The 19,129-nt window shown below is 34.2% G+C and overlaps 1 protein-coding gene across 7 annotated transcripts in view; it reads left to right on the top strand.

Annotated features, from left to right (window-relative positions):
• PTPN4 (protein tyrosine phosphatase non-receptor type 4) overlaps nt 1–19,129 on the top strand; it is a 214,022-nt gene that overhangs the window by 80,420 nt on the left and 114,473 nt on the right. For 6 of the 7 annotated variants that reach the window (XM_004423902.3, XM_014782471.2, XM_087435053.1 and 3 more), the window contains exon 3: nt 8,710–8,817. In XM_004423902.3, coding sequence (XP_004423959.2) covers nt 8,710–8,817 — 108 coding nt within the window. Of the gene's footprint in view, nt 1–8,709; nt 8,818–11,117; nt 11,199–19,129 lie in introns of those variants that run through there. The other variant, XM_087435055.1, reaches the window with a different exon arrangement.

The raw sequence follows: 19,129 nt of genomic DNA, 5'->3' as shown, positions 1-19,129 counted from the left end.
GGCTTAAGTGCCAGAGACTCTCACTATTGTTATCAAGATTTAGTAGAATTTCTTGAATAAATGCTGTTTGATTTGTTGTATGCTCTTAGGACAATTCCCTGAGACTAAATTCTTGGGTTTTTTGTTTTTGTTTGTTTTTTAATTATTTTCACCAGCAATAGTTGTTTTGCTGGGGAGCAGGTCCATGGAGCTGCTTTCTTAGCATCCTTACCTGATTGATTTTTGAGCATTGAGCCAGCTTGCATCTCTGGAAAATCCTGCTTAGTCATTGTGTATAATCCTTTTGAGATATTGCTCAATTCCATGTGCTAATATTTTATTGAGGAATTTTTCATCTATGTTCATAAGGAATATTTGTCTGTAGCTTTCTTTTTTTTGTACTGTCTTTGTCTGGCTTTGATATCAGGGTAATACTGGTTTCATAGAGTGAGTTGATTTTCTGGAGGTAGAATGATAGAATTGTTCTTAATTCTTATTTAAATGTTTCTTGGAATTTTCCAGTGAAATCATCAGGCCAGGAAATTTCATTTGGGGGGAGGTTTTTGTTTGTTTGTTTGTTTGTTTTAAAGTATTATTTCATTTAAAAAATAATTACACAGCTATTCAAAGTATCTGTTTCATATTAGGTAAATTTTAGTAGGTTTTTTCTTTTTCAGGTGTTAGTCTATTTCATCCAAGTTGTCAGATTTATATGTATAAATAACCTTGTGAATGTTTTTGGAGTATGTAGTGATATCCTCAGTTTTAATTCTGTTATTGGTAATTTGTATTTCCTCTCTCTTTTTTTCTTTATTACTCTTGCTAGAAGTTTTTTAATTTTATTGATCTTCTCAAAGAACCGGATTTCTGTAGATTTCTGCTCTTACCTGTATTACTTCTTTTCTTCTGTTTATTTTGCTCTTTTTCTAGTTTTTGCTAGGAGAGAGTTTAGACTATTGTTTAGAGACCTTTCCTTTTTTCCTGATGTACACTTTTAGGTCTATAAATTTTCCTTTCAGCACTGCTTTGGCTGTATCCCACAGCCAAATTTTGATATGTTGCATGTTTTTAAAAATTCATTTTATTGTATTTTTTATTTCCCTGACTCCTCTTTATCTTGTGGATTACTTAGAAATGTGTTCTTTAATTTCCAAGTGTTTCATTTCTAAACTTTTCTTTTTATCTTTCTGTTATCATTTTTTATTTTTATTTCTGTATAATTTCAGTTGTTTTCAATTTGGTAAGGTTTGTTTTATGACCCAGGATATGGTCTGTCTTGTGAATGTTCCATAGACACTTGAAGAGAATGGGTATTCTGTTGTTGAGTAGAATGACCTGTAAAATGTCAGTTTGATCCTGTTAATGGATGTGTTGTTGAGGTTTGTTGGTGGTTGCTCTTGTTATTACGTTTTACATATATAAATTATCGTAGTTTATTGGTAACAACAGTTTACCACCTTCAGTGAAGTATAGAAACCTTTACCTTCCCCTCTTTATAATTGTCTTAAAATTTTTCCTTTGCATGCATTGTGCAGCATATCAGATAAAGTTAAACTTTTTGCTTTAACCATCAAACGTAATTTAATCCTGAAGAGAAGCATAGGCTTTTATATTTTCCCCAATTTCTCCCGTTCCCTTGTTCTTTCTTCTTTTCTGTTTTTCCAGGTTTCTTCGTATTATTATTTCCTTTCTGGTTGGACAACTTTTTTTAGGCATTCTTTTAGTAACAGTCTGTTGGTGATAAATTCCCTTAAATTTTCTTTTTGCTGAGAATGTCATTATTTACCCTTCATTCCTATAAAGTATTTTCTCTTAAGAAACAGAGAATTCTGAGTTGATAGTTCTTTTCTTTCAGCACCTGGAAAATGTTGTGCCACTTCTTCTGGCCTTATGGTTGCAGATGAAAAATCTGTTCTAATTGAAATTGTTATTCTCTATAGGTAAATGTCTAATTCTTTTTCTAAAATTTTCAAGATTCATTTTCAAAGTTCTTTCCTTTTTCTTTTGTTTTTAGTAGTTGATGATGTGTCTTGGGGTGGATTTGTTTGGATTCATTTTGTTTGGAGTTCACTTAGATTCTTGAATCTGTGTTTTTGTGAAAATTTCAACTGATACTTCCTCAAATACTTTATCATCCTGAAACTCTTTCCCTTTTTATTAGGAACTCTAGTGTAACATGATTGTTTTATATATATATATATATTTTTTTTTTTTTTTTGTCCCACAAGTCTCTGAAGTTTTGGTCATTTTCTTTTTTTCAGTCTATTTTCTCTGTGTTGTTTAGATTGGGTAATTTATATAGCTCTGTCTTGAAATTCATTGATTCTTTTCTTCCTCATCTTTGTTCTTCTGTTGAGTACATGTGGTCAGTTTTTATTTCTATTTCTGTATTTTTTTTCAGTTACAAAATTTTCATTTGGCTCTTTTATATCTTCTCTTTTTTTACAGAAATATTCTATTTTTTTTAATTTTCTTTTTTTTTTTAACAGCATTCATAATGGTTCATTGAAACATTTTTATGATATCTGCTTCAAAATTCCTGTCAGATAATTCCAACATCTGAGTCATGTCAATGTTGGTACCTGTTGATTATTTTTCTCATTCTAATTGAGATTTTCCTGGCCCTCTGTATGATGAGTAATTTTAGATAGTATCCTGGACATTTTGGGCAATATATTAGGAGACTTTAGATCATATTTGTATTCAATCTTTTTTGTAGCAGAGAGTCACCCTGGTAGCATATTTGGTCATGGCCTGCTTTTGTGGGTTGTGGTTCTAATGATAATTTGGTTTCCAGAACCTTTGCATTACTATTCTGGTCTACTTTGTGTGTGTTATCCAGAAACCTAACTGAAACCATGCCTGTATTCCACACTGTAGTTGAATTTTTAAACCTTTTGCTCTTGTAATTTTGGTCAATTTCACATGTGGTTCTTATTGTTATCTGTCTAGGATGTTATTTCAAGGTTTATCCCTTTTTCTAGCTACCTTCTCTCCCAAATCCTCCTCCTCCTCTCTGTTTGGCAGATCCCACCTGCTACATCTGAGTGGTGGTGGTAGTGGAAGTCTAGGTAGGCTTCTGCTGTCATCATCCCAATGGAGGAAGCCAAGTACTGCCTGTTACCACGGGACTGAGATGAAGGTTCAGACTATGCACTCAACTTCTGCTGATACCACCTCTGAGGAGATACTTTTGTATTGCAGCTGGCTATGGGTTGGCAGAAGGTAGAAGACCAGACTTCCCACTTGCTGCCAGCTAGTACCAGGAGACACTAGAATTCTAGGTTCCCTACTTGATTTCCATGGCACTGCTAAAGACAAGCTCAGTTTTTTCCATTGGGTTTGGCAGGAGTAGGGTCAGCTTTATCGGGTTTCTGCTTTGCTAGATACTCTTTTCCTAATCATTTGGCTAGAGAACGCAGGATTTTCTTGGTGTCTTTTCCTTAGTGCCTGTTCACACTTCTGGGTTGTAAGACTCTCCAGCACCAAGTCTATGGTATATGGGAGGTGAAAAGAAAACCCATGATTGAGTGTCTAGAAATAAACCCATTCATTTATGGTCAACAGATTTTACCAAGAGCATTCAGTGGGGAAAGATTAGTTTCTTCAGCAAATGGTGCTTGGACAACTAGACATCCACATGCAAAAGAATGAAATTGCGTCCCTACTAGGTATATACCTACTATATACAAAAAATAAACTCAAAAAGGCTGAAAGAACTACATGTAAGAGCTAAAACTATATAACTTTCAGAAGAAAATACATGGGTAATTCTTCATGACCTTGGATTTAGCAATAAATTCTTGGATATGACACCAAAAGCACAAACATCAAAAGAAAGAAAATGAATAAATTGGGCTTTACAAAAATTAAAAACTTTTGCGTATCCAAGTATATGATCAAGAAAGTGAAAAGACAGCCTACAAAATGGAAGAAAATATTTGCAAATTATATATTCAACGAGAGTCTAGCATCCAGAATATAAATAGAACTCTTAGAACTCAGCAACAAAAAGATTATCAACCCAATTTTAAAAAATGGGCAAAGGACTTGATCAGATATTTCTCCAAAGATAGACAAATGGCCATCAAGCACATGAAGAAAATGCTCAACATCACTAGTTATTTTGGAAATACAAATCAAAACCACAATGAAGTACCACTTCATACCCACTGGGATGGCTTTAATCAAAAGAATAGAAAATAACAGATGTTGGCTGGGATGTGGAAAATTAGAATCCTCATGCATTGCTGGTGGTAATATAAAAAGATACGGCTACTGTGGAAAGGAGTTTGGTGGTTTGTCAAAAAGTTAAACAGAATTTCCATATGATCCATCAATTCCACTTCATGCTACATATATACCCAAAGAATTGAAATCAGATACTCAAGCAGATACCTGTACGCCAGTGTTCATGGCAGCATTATTCATAGTACCGAAAAGGTAGAAACAATCCAAATGTCCATCAGTGATAAACAAATTTTGGTATATCCATGTAATGGAATATTATTTAACCATGAAAAGGAAATTAAGTGTGGATACATGGTACAACATGGATGAACCTTGAAAACATACTAAGAGAAAGAAGCCGGATACAAAAGGTCGCATATTGTTCCATTCCGTATATATATGAAGTATCCAGGATAGGTAGATCCATAGAGACAGAAAGCAGATTAGTGGTTGCCGGGGCCTGGGGGAAAGGGAAAGGAATACTATTTAATGGATATGGTATTCTTTTGGTGTGGTGAAAATGTTTTGGAACTAGATAGAAGAGATGGTTGCACAAAGTTGTGAATGTACTAAATGCCACTGAATTGCACATTTTAAAATGCACACTTTAAAACTTTAATTTTGCATTATGAAAATTTTACCTTAATGAAAAGAAAGAGAGCCAGACTGCCACCTTATTTTTACCTTTCACAGTTTTCTTATTTTTAATGTTTGGTTTTTTGTCTTTGTTTGTTTGTTTGTTTCACTTAGCTGGAGGCATAGGGAGAAATGCATCTACTCCATCTTGTCTCTAGAAGAGTACCTTAGACTCACCTTAGTAGCTTTTTAAAAAAACTAGTGCTTGATCTCCATCCTGGACCAATTTAATGAGAATGGGAGAGGGGTGGGGGAGGTGAGTTGCATCGGTATAAAAAATATTCACAGGTTATTCGAATGAGGACCACTATTGTGAAGCACTGTTTGAAGCACATGCTTCTTGCCATTGATGAGTTTTGCAAATAGCCCTTTGACCCAGTCTGGCCAATAAGATATGAAGGGAAGCTCTTTGTAAGATAACCTTACAAGGAAGGTTTTTCTTTTGAACATTGTCATATATGGGTATGAATTTTGAAATTGCTATGACCATCTTGCTAACAGCCTACAAATGCAGCCAACGCCAGGAATGTGAATAAGAGAGGTAGAAAGAAATCTGGTACTTGATTACATCTCTCATCTGCTGAATTAGCCAGCTCTGAAGTCTGTTATACCTCTGTACTTTCCATTATATGAGAAAATATATGTCCTTATTGTTTCAGCTCTGAGTTTTTTGGGTTTTTTAAATTTTTTTTTTTATTGAGGTCATAATAGTTTATAACATTGTGAAATTTCAGTTGTACATTATTATTTGTCAGTCACCATATAAATGTGCCCCTTCACCCCTGTGCCCACTCCCCAGCCCCCTTTCCCTCTGGTAACCACTAAACTGTTCTCTTTGTCCGTGTGTTAATTTATCTTCCACATATGAGTGAGATCATACGGTGTTTGTCTTTCTCTGTCTGGCTTATTTCACTTAACATAATACCCTCAAGGTCCATCCGTGTTGTTGCAAATGGGACAATTTTGTCTTTTTTATGGCTGAGTAGTATTCCATGGTATATATATATCACATCTTCTTGATCCAGTCATCAGTTGATGGACACTTGGGTTGCTTCCACTTCTTGGCTATAGTGAATAATGCTGCAGTGAACATAGGGGTGCATAAGTCTCTTTGAATTGTTGATTTCAAGTTCTTTGGATAAATATCCAGTAGTGGGATAGCTGGGTCATATGGCATTTCTATTTTTAAGTTTTTGAGAAATCTCCATACTGTTTTCCATACTGGCTGCACCAGTTTGCATTCCCACCAGCAGTGTATGAGGGTTCCCTTTTATCCACATCCTCTCCAATATTTGTTATTTTTTGTCTTGGTGATAATAGCCGTTCTAACAGGTGTAAGGTGATATATCATTGTAGTTTTGATTTGCATTTCCCTGATGATTAGTGATGTTGAACATCTTTTCATGTGCCTATTGGCCATCTGTATGTCTTTGGAAAAATGTCTGTTCATATCCTCTGCCCATTTTTTGATCAGATTGTTCATTTTTTTTGTTGTTCAGTTGTGTGACTTCTTTATATATTTTGGAGATTAACCCCTTGTAGGATATATGATTTACAAATATTTTCTCTCAGTTGGTGGGTTGTCTTTTTGTTTTGTTCCTGGTTTCCTTTGCCTTGCAGAACCTCTTTCGTCTGATGAAGTCCCATTTGTTTATTTTTTCTTTTGCTTCCCTTGTCTGAGTAGACATAATATTCGAAAAGATCCTTCTAAGACTGATGTCAAAGAGTGTACTCCCTATATTTTCTTCTAGGAGTTTTATAGTTTCAGGTCTTACCTTCAAGAGTGTCCCTTTTATCATTATATACTGCCCCTCTTTGTCTCTCATTACCTGTTTTGTCTTGAAGTCTACTTTGTCTGGTGTAAGTATGGCAACACCTGCTTTCTTTTGTTTGCCGTTAGCTTGGAGTATTGTCTTCCATCCCTTCCTCGGAGCCTGTGTTTGTCTCTAGAGCTGAGATGTGTTTCTTGGAGGGAGCATATTGTTGGGTCTTGTTTTTTAACTCCATCCACCCGCTCTGTGCCTTTTGATTGGAGAATTCAATCCATTTACATTTAGAGTGATTATTGATATATGAGGGCTTAATGCTGCCATTTTATCACTCGTTTTCTGGTTCCTCTGCATTTCCCTTGTTTCTCGTCCTGTGTTTTTCAGACTACCAATTCAGTTTGGTAGTTCTCTATGATGGTTTTCTTAGTTTTCTCTTTATTTATCATTTGTGTCTCTGTTCTGATTATTTCTTTAATGGTTACCATGAGGTTTGTATAAAAAATCTCATAGATGAGACAGTCCATTTTCTGATAGCCTCTTATTTCCTTAGACTAAGCTGATTCCATCCCTTTCCTCTTCCTCTTCTAAGTTATTACTGTCAACTCATTCCATCTTGTGTTGTGAGTTTGTGGTTAAAATGATGAGATTATATTTATTGTTGATGTTTTCCTTCCCTTTATCTTTAATGTTATAATTGTTTGCTAACCTGTTCTGATAGAAAGCTGCAATCTTTCTGATTTTGTCTGCGTATTTTTCTTCTTGCTCAAGGCTTTGTAACCCCTTTATTTTTTTTTTCAGGAATGAGGGCCTTCTTGATCATTTCTTGTGGGGGCGACGGGGTGTCTTGTGGCAGTGAACTCCCTTAGCTCTTGTTTATCTGGGAAAGTTTTTATTTCTCCATCATATCTGAACAATATTTTCGCTGGATAGAGTATTCTTGGCTGAAAGTTTTTGTCTGTCAGAATTTTTAATGTATCATTCCACTCTCTCCTAGCCTGTAAAGTTTCTCAGCTCTGAGTTGTGATTCTAACTTGTAGCTGGAAGCTTACCAAACTACTCTAGCTAATGAGAGGAAAAATTAGTTGTAAAATATACCACTATGTACTAACATGTTTTTCTAATAGTTGTCTTATATAAGTAATACTGCAGTGAACATACTGGTATCTATAGCTATTTCCCCCAATATTGGATCTTATTTTTCATTCAAGTTAGGATGCCAGAAGTTGTCAGTATTGTTCTTGCTCTCGTTTAATATTTCCAGATTTCTTTCCCAGCAGATTGTATGTATCTACAATGTTAGCAGCAATAAGTATTTTTTATCTTACTCATTAGATTTTACTTTTTGGATTATTGTTTACTCATGGCATGTCATTTAGTCTTCGATTTCTTTTATTACTGAACATATTGATCATTTCTGTATGTTTTTATTTATTAGCTACATTTATTTTTTAGGGAATTACTATTCGTGCTCTTTGTACCCCAAGGTAGTAGATATGGGACTTTGGGAAGTTACTCTTACTAAAACAGCAAGATAATAAGTAATGCCTACATGATAGAACTGGTGTGAGGTTAAAATGAGATGTTTTTCTAAAGTTCTCTGAACACTTTTATAATTAAAATATTAATTCTTTATCAGTTTGCTGCAAGTAATTTTCACCGTTATTGTTTCCGTTTTTGTGGCATTATTTATTTTACACACAGAAATTTCAAATTGTATTTAGTCAAATATGTCACTTTGTAATCATAATTTAAATGTAAGACTAAAAACAGTTAAGACAAATGATAAGGATATATACATGAGTTAATGTAGCATTAACATAAAGTTACAAAAATACCGTGATAATAGCCTGAAAGTAGAAGGCATTTTTAATCAAAAGTTTTCTTTATATCTTCTTATTTATTATGTACTCTTTGAACCAGTTTGCCTGAAGTCACACTATTTTTAAAATACATGACATGTAAAGTCTTTATTCCCAACCAAGTTATTGGTATGGAAACACTTGCCAATTTAATGGAAGTGGAGAAAAGTCCAAGAGATTAAAAATCTGCAAGTATATAGCCTGTCAGTATTGATTTCCTTTTATTTTTCTTCTAGAAACATGATCAGGGGCAAGTTCTGTTGGATATAGTCTTCAAGCATCTGGACTTGACTGAGCGTGACTATTTTGGTTTACAGTTGACTGATGATTCCACAGATAACCCAGTAAGTTTAAGCTATTGTCTTTCATTTTCATTTTAGTTTTTCTCTCTGTTCATACTATAAAGTGTTTTCTGATTTATACTGTTCACTGATTTAGTGAGTTTTTAAAAATTTATTGCCCTTGTTCCATATTTTCTTGATGTTTTCATCTGTAAGGTTATTTCCTTGTGGTTTTCATAATTTTAAGTCAGTCTATAGATTTAGTGCCAGTTTCTTATTTATGTGCCTTAAACAACTGAGAAGAATCAAATTATGCTTCTTGACTTAAAGAGAGAAAATTGGGCATGAAGAGTAAACTATTAATTTAATAATAAAATATTGAAGTAAAATATTTAAAAATGTTTATGTATTTTGAGTCTTACATAAATTAGCCTGCATTAAGATAAAATTGTTTTTTTGTGGCATTCATGGAGAGCTGTTTCTAACCAAAATTCTTAATTTGTTTAGTGTAAATTTTCTAAAAATGAAATGGAGATTAAATTTCAGAGCTCTACAATTCTTGGGCATTAAGTTCCTTAGATTGTTAGTAATTTTTCAGTAATTGCAATCCTGATTCTTTTTATTGGAAAGACCACATCATAGAACTAGAAGATAGCATGTGATAAATAACAGAAATGTTTAATTCTTTGTAAATTTATATGGTTATACAGTGAGGGTCTTTTACAAGAGAATATGATATCCTTTTGATTAGTATAGGAGAATGACTATTTTGAAGGAAACATTTTGTATAGTTTAGAAAAATTGGGAGGTTGAAGAAATGATTCTGGATCAGTGCTTTAGAAATCAGTTTGTAAGGCCATATTAATAGAATGGCTATAGAAAATACAAATAACTCTTATGAGAAAAGTTGGGTTTCTCTCTCTGTTGCTCTTGCTCTCGCTCTGTCTCTCATATTCAGGATCCTAGGTCTTTGAATGAGTGGTTAGTGAGAAGTAAATATGAAATGTTAAATATTACTTTTTCTTGATGTCATTTACTGATTTTGTATGAAAAACTATGAGGATGATGTAGATAAAATAAAGCAAGGGCCAGCTAGTGTCAGTGGAAATAAGTCCTTTTGTGCTGAACTGAAATAAAAATAAACTTTCCTCATACTTTGATGCCTTCACCAGATGACATGAGCCTCTCCAAGGACCTAGAAAAATAGTGTTATTTCTTGATAAATAAACTCATGTGAGAATGGAAGTGAGTAGAAATGTCAGTAATGCAACCTTTCCCAGAAAGATAAATTGTGAGCCAGGCAAATACCTGAAAGGTGTCCACTACACTTCATGTGCAACATTAAGATAAGAAAATAGATAATTCTTAGATTATCTTGCTGACACTCATAGCAGACCCTCTAGCTATCAGCCTGTCTTTAGATTGATTGGGGAAGTGAAAAGACAACAAAGGAGAAAGAGACGGGCTACTTACCACCATAGTCACTGCCATGAGTATGAAAAACCATCATTTCTGAGAAAGTGTTCTAGAAAGACTAATACTGAGATTACATAAATTACAAGAGATAAAAATTCTATCACATAAATTTGTATACAAGAAGATGTTTCTATTCTAAAACAATTACAGCAGAACGAATGTGGGGAAGCAGAGGTATTTTGAGCTGGGTTGATCTTTCTGCTATCTCCTACTTTTACTTTGTCTTACTTTTCTATCTTGAGCATTCCTTGCAGTTGCTAATGATCCAAAGTAATTCTTCCTAAGAAATTAGAATCACAGAATTTTAAAGACCCAAAAGAAGCCTTAGAGATTATCTTGTCTAACACCCTTATTTTTCTTGAGAAATTTATCCCAATCCAAGGAGATAAAGCCCAAACTACTTGCTGGCATTAATGAAACTAGACTTGGGTCTCCTAAACTCCCTGTGCAAGTCTTTTCCACAGCACTACAGTTTCAGTATTTAAATATTCAGCTGAATCTGTGAAATACCAAAATATGTCCAAAGAAGGACCTTTAGAGCACAAATGTTGTAAGTAGTGTCCAATTTCTAGTTGTCAATATGAAATATATTAAGACTTTGAGGATAATTAATGGACTGAGGGAAAGGGATGCCATTCTTAAAAGGAGAAGGGAGTAATATTTATGAAACATCTATTGTGGACTTGTTAGTAAACCAAATTCTCACAATAATCTTACAGAAGTATCATTAAAATTCTTTTAAAGATGAAAAACTGAGGCTTATAAAACTTGTTTAATGACGGAGATAATTAAGTAGCTGAGAAAAGATTTGAACTTGTATCTGACTCCAAAGCTTATACTCTCCCTACCAAAAAATGTTGCTTCTCAGCAGATGATGATACAGATGCACACGACTTATAAAAATGAAGATATTGAGGAGAGGAGGTAACCATACAATAAAATTACCAGCAGTGATCAAAAGGAGTTTGGTAATATTCTAAAAGAATTAATCCTTATCAATCCTTAGTTCAGAGTTTTTTCATCTTAAAGCTTATCTATGGTTATATATACATGTATATGTGTAATATGTTATGTATATATGTGTATGTTGCATATGTATACTATATAGATATTAGTTTTAGAAGATCAGAACTAATATTGCCTTAGGCATCTAGACATTGAAATTAATTAATTTTTGTGTGTGTGAGGAGGACCAGCCCTGAGCTAACATCCAATGCTGATCCTCCTCTTTTTTTGCTGAGGAAGACTGGCCATGGGCTAACATCTGTGCCGATCTTCCTCTACTTTATATGGGACGCCGCCACAGCATGGCTTAACAAGGGGTATGTCCGTGCGCGCCAAGGATCCAAACCAGCGAACCCTCGGGCCATTGCAAGGGAGCGCACGCACTTAACCACTTGCGCCACCAGGCGGCCCCTGAAATTAATTTAATTGGACTTATAATTGATAAATTAAAAAAGCACCCAGCGTTTTATTGTGGTCTTATTATATGTAACAAATATAGAATCATAGTTGACTGTCCTTTTCTTTAGAATCTTCCTTGGTAATGAGTTCCAGTGCAACAAACAAAATGACTTAAAGAAAAGCTTTAACTTTTCAAAATTTCTCCTGCTTTCATTTAAAACCTATTTATCACAGCTTTAGCTGTTAGCATGATGTCTTGTATAGTAGTAGTATTCAGTAAATGTTTGAGTGAACAAAATAATGAATAATGACATGGTTATAATTTATTATGCATAATTTCTTTAATTTTATAAACACTTAAAGGTGGCTGTTCCTTAGTGGCCTTTATCAGCATGATATTCATCAGAACCTAGAGATTATATTATTCACGTGCGTTTACTTTTTTATTTTTCCCCTAAAGTGAATTACAGTGCCCTTCAGTGGGACAAAGAGTAGATTTATCTATTAATGTTGACTTATTTTTTCTGCAGTTTCATCCTTCTGATAGTTTGTGTTGTGGTTATGATATTTTACTGGTTTACTACTGTTTTCATATCCCCCAGCCTAATGGCTTTCAAAGTTGGACTTATATCAGAATTACCTGAAGACTTATTAAACATACAGATTTCTGGACCCTACGCCTAGAGTTTCTGATGCAGAAAGTCTGGTGCAGAGCTCAATAATTTGCATTTCAAACTAGTTCCCCTATAATGCTAATGCTAATGCTGCTAGTCGGAGGAACCACGTTTTGAAAATCACTGCTCTAACCCAGTAGGCTGTTAATTAAGATTACTGAAGTAAGAAATAATTCATATAGAATAGCTTGGTTTTTATCCTTTCAAGATTCCTTTTCCTTAACTCAGAGTTCTTGAATTATTTCATCAGGTTTGAGGAAATATAGGAAAAATCACATAGAGGATGACATTTCAACAAGCTGTGTTTTAGTATAACATGATTGCTAAAATGCTTGCTTTTATTTCACGTATGTCAGTATTTCTGTCATATTCCTTTCATCTGTTTCTACTGCAGTACTTTAATTCAGGCTCTTATTACCTATAGTATAAACTGCTTTACTAGGTAAATACTAGATTTTTGCTTTTGGTGTCTTCTAACTCTGTTCCATTTGGGGAGGGAATGACAAAGGGATCTGGGATGCAGAGAAGTGTTTTAGAGAGAAGAGGCATCATGTGCAAAGTTCCAGAGTGGAGAGAGAGGAATGTTGCATTTGAGGAACTGAAAAATTTTTTAATATTGATGGAATAGAGTGCAAGAGGAGAAGATGGGTCAAAGATGAGGTTTGAGTAGTATATCAGATTGTGGAGTGCCTTTTAATCTATGGTAAGATTATTCTCATCTAAGGATGTATTTACACAAGTAATAGGTTTGTATTTTAGACATATCACTCTGGTTACGGTGTAGCCAGTGGCATATAGAGTTGTAAACTAGAGACAGTTGAGAGATTGTTGCAATAATGAAGTTACTAAGAAAGATGATGATTGGCTGTGGGGGATAAAGAAAAGTGGGTAAGTGCTCGAAATATTTAGGAGATAAAGTCAGCAGGACTTGTTGATTTGATTAGGGTCTAGTAGGTTCAAGAAGGAAAGAGAGAAATCAAGGTTAATATCGCACATTCTGTCTTTGGCAACTTGATAGATAGAAAAACCATGCAAACAAATAATATTGTTGGTTTTCTTTTTCAGTTACCTATTGTTTATTGCTACCGTATAGAAATACAGTTTATTTTTTATATTGATTTTGTATTATGCAGCCCTCTTAAACTCACTTACTAATTCTAGTCACTTTTTGTAAATTCCATATGATTTTCTGCTTAGATTTGATGTAAAATATATGGTTAATTTACATTTATTTTCAAATTTTAAACTAACTTTGTATTCCTGAGATAAACTCCAAGATATACAATTAATTTTATATTAACCTTGTATCCTAAGACCTTGGTAAATTCACTTATTACTTCTAGTGGTTTTTCAGCGATTTCTTAGGATTTTCTGTGTAAATCATGTCATATGTAAATAGGGACAATTTTACTTCTTCTTTTCTAATCTTTATTCTTTTGGGTTTTTTGCATTATTTTTTTATTCATTGTTACATGGCTAAGACTCCCAGGATAATGATGAATAGAAGTGATAGTAGACTACCTAGCCTTGTCACCTGTGTTAGAAGGAAAGTATTCAGTGTTTCACCATTAAGTATGCTTTTAACTGTAGGGTTTTTCAAAAAAATCATTGTAATCGAGGCATAATTTACATAGAATAAAATTCAACTCCATTCATAATGGAAAGAAGGGAACTTGGAAGAGAAGGGAACATTCTCACACTGATAAAGGACATCTAAACCCTTATAGGTGCATCAGGGAAATGTAAAGTAAAAGCACAATGAGATGTCACTACACATCCACTAGAAAATTAAAATTAAAGAGTCTCACAATACCAAGTGTTGGCAAAGATGTGGAGCAACTATTAAGAATTGCTGGTAGGACTTTAAAAAGGATATTACCGCTTTGGAAAGTAGTTTGACAGTTTCTTGTAAAATTAAATGTAGATTTACTATATCCCCAGCAACCCCACTTTTAGGTATTTATCCAAGAGAAATGAAAATATGTTATATGAAACCTTGTACACAAATGATCACTCTAGGTTTATTCATAAGCCCTGAGCTAACATCTGCCAGTCTCCCTCTTTTTTTTTTTTGCTGAGGAAGACTGGCCCTGGGCTAACATCCGTGCCCATCTTCCTCCACTTTATATGTGGGACGCCACCACAGCATGGCCCAACAAGCGGTATGTTGGTGCGCACCCGGGATCCAAACCGGTGAACCCCGGCCTGCCACAGCGGAGCGCATGCACTTAACTGCTTGCACTGCCAGGCCGGCCTGGGGTCTTCCTGTGCATACAGAAGTTTAACTGTCAGCCAGAGTTGAGGTGGCTTTTATATACAGATTTTAGAGCTAATCCTGTCAGCTGCTTCCTCCCTTTCAGGATTTCCTCCTCAATTTTCTGGGTGCCCAGCCACTCCTGCCTGAACTTGGTCCACTGACACCTCAAGTCAATAAGGCTGTCCCCTGCCTTGTGCAGGATTTGAGATTGCCCTTGGGCAAAAAACTGCAAATGTATATGTCTCACCCATTGCTGTTTTTCTAGAATAGACTTAGCTCCTATTTCTGGCTGCTTTTGGTTGCTTTCCAGTGTCAAATATTGTGCGTGTGCACACACAGAATAAAAATGAATGCCGTAAGCAGACAGGAAATTTTAGGGATTTTTTTGAAGATTCAGTGCTGACAAGGATTGGTGGGAGAATCAAACAGGAAACCCCAGCAAAAAAAGAGTGTAAGAGAGGAATCTTGTAGAGGCGGGAGAGTTTTCAGGGTAATGCAGTACAGTTATCAAAATGATTAACTGAGAAACTACTTGAGGCAACTAGGCTACTTAGCCTCCTCTCTTCTTCTCTTTCTCTAGTTGAACAGAGCTCAGTAGGTACAATTCCCTCTTGGAATAAACAGTTTGCATGTTTGGGAGGAATTGGGGAGAACTCATTTTTTCTTAACAATGTAATTATCTTGAGAGTCCAAATGAATCATTTAGAAAACTTTTTACAACTAGTGAGACTTAAAGTTCAACAAACAAGTATCAGTAACTTTCTGTATATCAATTAGGGGAATAATCTAACAAAATAGCAAATTAAATGTTTTCTTTACAAACCCAAATCTATTAAATATCTAGGAATAAACTTTTGACACTAAGGGTTTCAAAACCTATATGAAGAAAACTATAAAACTTTACAGGAAGATACAGTAGAAGACTTGGATAAATGGAGAGGTAACATGTTCATGATGAGGAAGACAGTGCTGTAAAGATCTCAGTACTACTCCCAATTTCATTGGTAAATTCAATGCAGTTGCTAGTTAGAATCTGAACCAAGTTCTTTGGGTGGAGTTGGCAATATGATCTTCAAGTTCATCTGGAAGAGAGTATGGATAAAAATAGCCAGATAGATAAAATATAGATAAACAACTTGCCCTAACAGATATAAAAATATAATGTGGTATAGTACTTAAAATAGTGTAGGGTTAGAATAGACATAAACAAATGGGGTAGAAGAAACAGTCCAAGAATAGATTATTATAATGGTGGCATTTCAAATCAGAAAAGGTGTTAGAACAATTGGTTGAAGCTAGAAAAAATTGATGCTATGTACAAAAATAAATTCCAGTGTAAATTTAAATGTAACACAATAGTATAAAAGTGTTAGATAAAAATCTGGAATAATATTTTATAATATTTTCTTGGTATGATCATCCTAGGCAGGAATAGTCCAAGCACTTATAAAGGAAGTGCTGACAGATTTCACTACACAACAGTTAGAATGTGCAACGAGAGACACTTCACAGAAAGTTGAAATACAAGCCACTGACTGGAGGAAAATACTTAACAACATATATAATAGATTATGTAAAAGAACTTCTACAAATAATAATTAAAAGTCAGATAACCAATAGAAAAGTGGACAGATGGCATGAACAGAAAATATGAATGATAAACATATGACAAGATGTTCAGTTGCACTAGTAAATCAGAGATAAGCCAAATAACATTACAGTGAGGTAATACTCTTTGCATACTAAATTAGCAAAAATGTAGATTCATAATACCTATATCGGGTAAAGGTTCAGAGAAGAGTGGATTCTCAAATACTGTTGGTGAGAATCTAAAATGAGAAAGTCTTTTCTGAAGGCAGATGGCAGCGTGTATCAAAATTTAAAATTTACTATATGCAGTGATTTCTCTTGCAGCATCATTGGTAATAGGAAATAGTAATGGAAAAAGCTGAAATACTTATCCATAGGAGAATAGTTCAGTAAAGTCTGGAACATCTACTCAAAGGCAAACTATGTATCCATTAAAAAGACTGAGGTGTTTGTGTTGACGTGGAAGAGCGCAAACACATTGTTAGGTAAATAATTATCAATCACAAATAAGTAAATAAGATGTAAAATAATAAAATTAAAGAAAAGATAAAATAAACCGTACCCAATAAATATATTAAAATCCATTTATATATAAATCATGGAATATATGTGTATAGCGCAGCATTTACTAATATGTGAACGCCGGTTACCTCCTAGGAGGAGAGAGTGGGATTGGGAGAGCCATGATGAAGAACATTTATGTTTTATGCCCTGTGTGTGTGTGTGTGTGTGTGTGTGTGTGTGTGTGACTTGAATGTTTTACTTTGATATTGTTTTCAGGTATTTTCATAATAATTTTATTATTGAAAACAAAAGGGTACATGATCATTCATCCAAACTTGGCTGTACTTCCAAATTTTTTGAGAAGCTTAAAAAAAATGTTGATATTTTATGCCTAGGGATTCCTGGTTACTTGATCTATGCAAACCTAAATATTTTAGGAAAAGTTCCATTTGTGAGCCTGATACTCATTGACCACAATTCACAGCCACCCATTTGGTTTGGTCACCTAATTTTACAGATGAAGAAAGAGACTCTTGAAAGGTTGAAAGGGAGCTGTAGTGGGAAAATGTTCAGACCAGGATTCATTTCAGGCCCACCAGTTCTCTGGCATTGTTTTCATTGTTGTTTTTTTAAATCTGCCCAGGGTAGGATAACTATTAGAGGCAAAGTTGGGATCAAATGTGAATTTTTTTCACCTTTTTTCTTTCTGCTGTGCTATTGAGCCTCTTTTTATTTGCTTTCATGGTTGGATTTTTAGTGAGAACAAAGGCCAACAAGAAAATTAAGCTTGCACATGGTGACTCTCCAGATTCCTTTATGTGGAAGATGCTCAAGTCACACGGAATCACAAAGGTGTTAATATTTCCCTTTATCCCAATATTCTAACCTGATTTATAACAAGAAATAGGATTGATTTATAAAATAAATAAAAAGTTAATATCACAATGTGTATAGCTACTGTCAAGACCAGTAATAGCAGCTAGGTTTCTGAAAATGGAACATTTTACAGATTGGATATGCAGGCACTTGATCTGTGCTATCTTGTATATAAATGCTTTCTCTTTCTGAAATGTCTTACCCCTACCTTGACTTGCATCCCTCACCCCTCTCCCTTCTCCTTTCCCCTCTAACTTCACATTTTTTAAGACCCAAAGTAAAAGTCACTTTCTCTCTAAAGCTTTTCCTCACCACCAGCCTCCCCCCCCCCAGGTAAATTTACTTCTTTCTCTTGTATCTCTGTGGCAGTTAAAATACTATCTTGAGCTGATATGTTTCTTACAAATTCTAGAGGCTACTCTTTATCTTTGTATCACCGCAATACCTGGCACAATGCTTCATATACAATAGGCTTCAATTTGGAGTTAATTACCTTAAACAAGCTTACTTAAAAATTCTTTTTAAGCCTTGCTGATATTTCCAGTTTGTTACCCATTTGGTATTCCATCATAATCATTAGTGTTTGTTCTTTAGTCTCATGCATATACTTTTAATTAAGTGTGTCTGTTGTATTTTCTTTGTCTCTTCTCTGTCTCTCCTTCCTCCCCTTACCTTTCTTTCTCTCCTCTTTTCTCTTTCTATTATCTATTCCAAAATAGTTTTTTTTCATTGTAGTAAAAAATGACCTTTAGCATGAATTTAAGACAATGTTATAAGAAGTAGGTTGGATATTATCAGTTAAAATATAGTTCGTAAAGACAAAGAAGATCATTTGATAATTTATTTTTCCATAGGATAGTGGATTTTTTCATAGGATTTTTAATTGGTGAATTAAAAACAAACTTCTGCATCTTGCAATTTGCTTTAAAAATTGTGATTTATAGGATTGCCAATATGTATGTACAAATCTAGTTTTTTCCCATTTTTGCAACTTGCTATGAGAGAGAAAAAGAATATTTTTTACAATATGCACACTTGGAACAGTGATCTTGAAAAAAAATACTAATTGAGCACATGGTCAGTAAGTAACCCCTTTAGCTTTCTGTGGTTATTGGCTTACAGTATGGTCTTTACCAAAAGGAAGGTCAAGTTATTCTTTTGAAATTTTTCAGACACATAGAATTGTAAGAGATGAAATGATCTTTGGCCTTGATTCATCTTCTTATATCCCATCTAACTTATTTCATCTGAGAAGTTGAAAAGCACACTCAGTTGCTTAGCACTTTGGATGAATTTCAAAAAAGAACTATTTCTTTGATATCTATATTCTTTGGTGTTGCGGTGTATTAGGAAATTGTATCCATATAGTTTTTGAGGCTTTGAAAATGATCCATTATTTAAATGTTTCTTGCTTTCTTTTTTATGGAGATTGACTCAGAATATCCTTATCATAAAATCCTTTTTATTTTCCTTTTTGCTTTGTTTTCCCTTGAGATGAAGTCTTCAAACAAGTGTCAAATATTCTTTGTTATTTATATCCCCACCACTCTAAACATTTTTATTTTGAAATATTTTGAACATACAGAAAAGTATA

The sequence above is a fragment of the Ceratotherium simum genome, chromosome 9, assembly GCF_057802395.1.
Source record: "Ceratotherium simum simum isolate JZ-2026a chromosome 9, ASM5780239v1, whole genome shotgun sequence".
NCBI classification, from domain to species: Eukaryota; Metazoa; Chordata; class Mammalia; order Perissodactyla; family Rhinocerotidae; genus Ceratotherium; species Ceratotherium simum.
The sequence above is the reverse complement of the archived record's forward strand: the minus strand, read 5'-3'. Positions and strand labels throughout refer to the sequence as shown.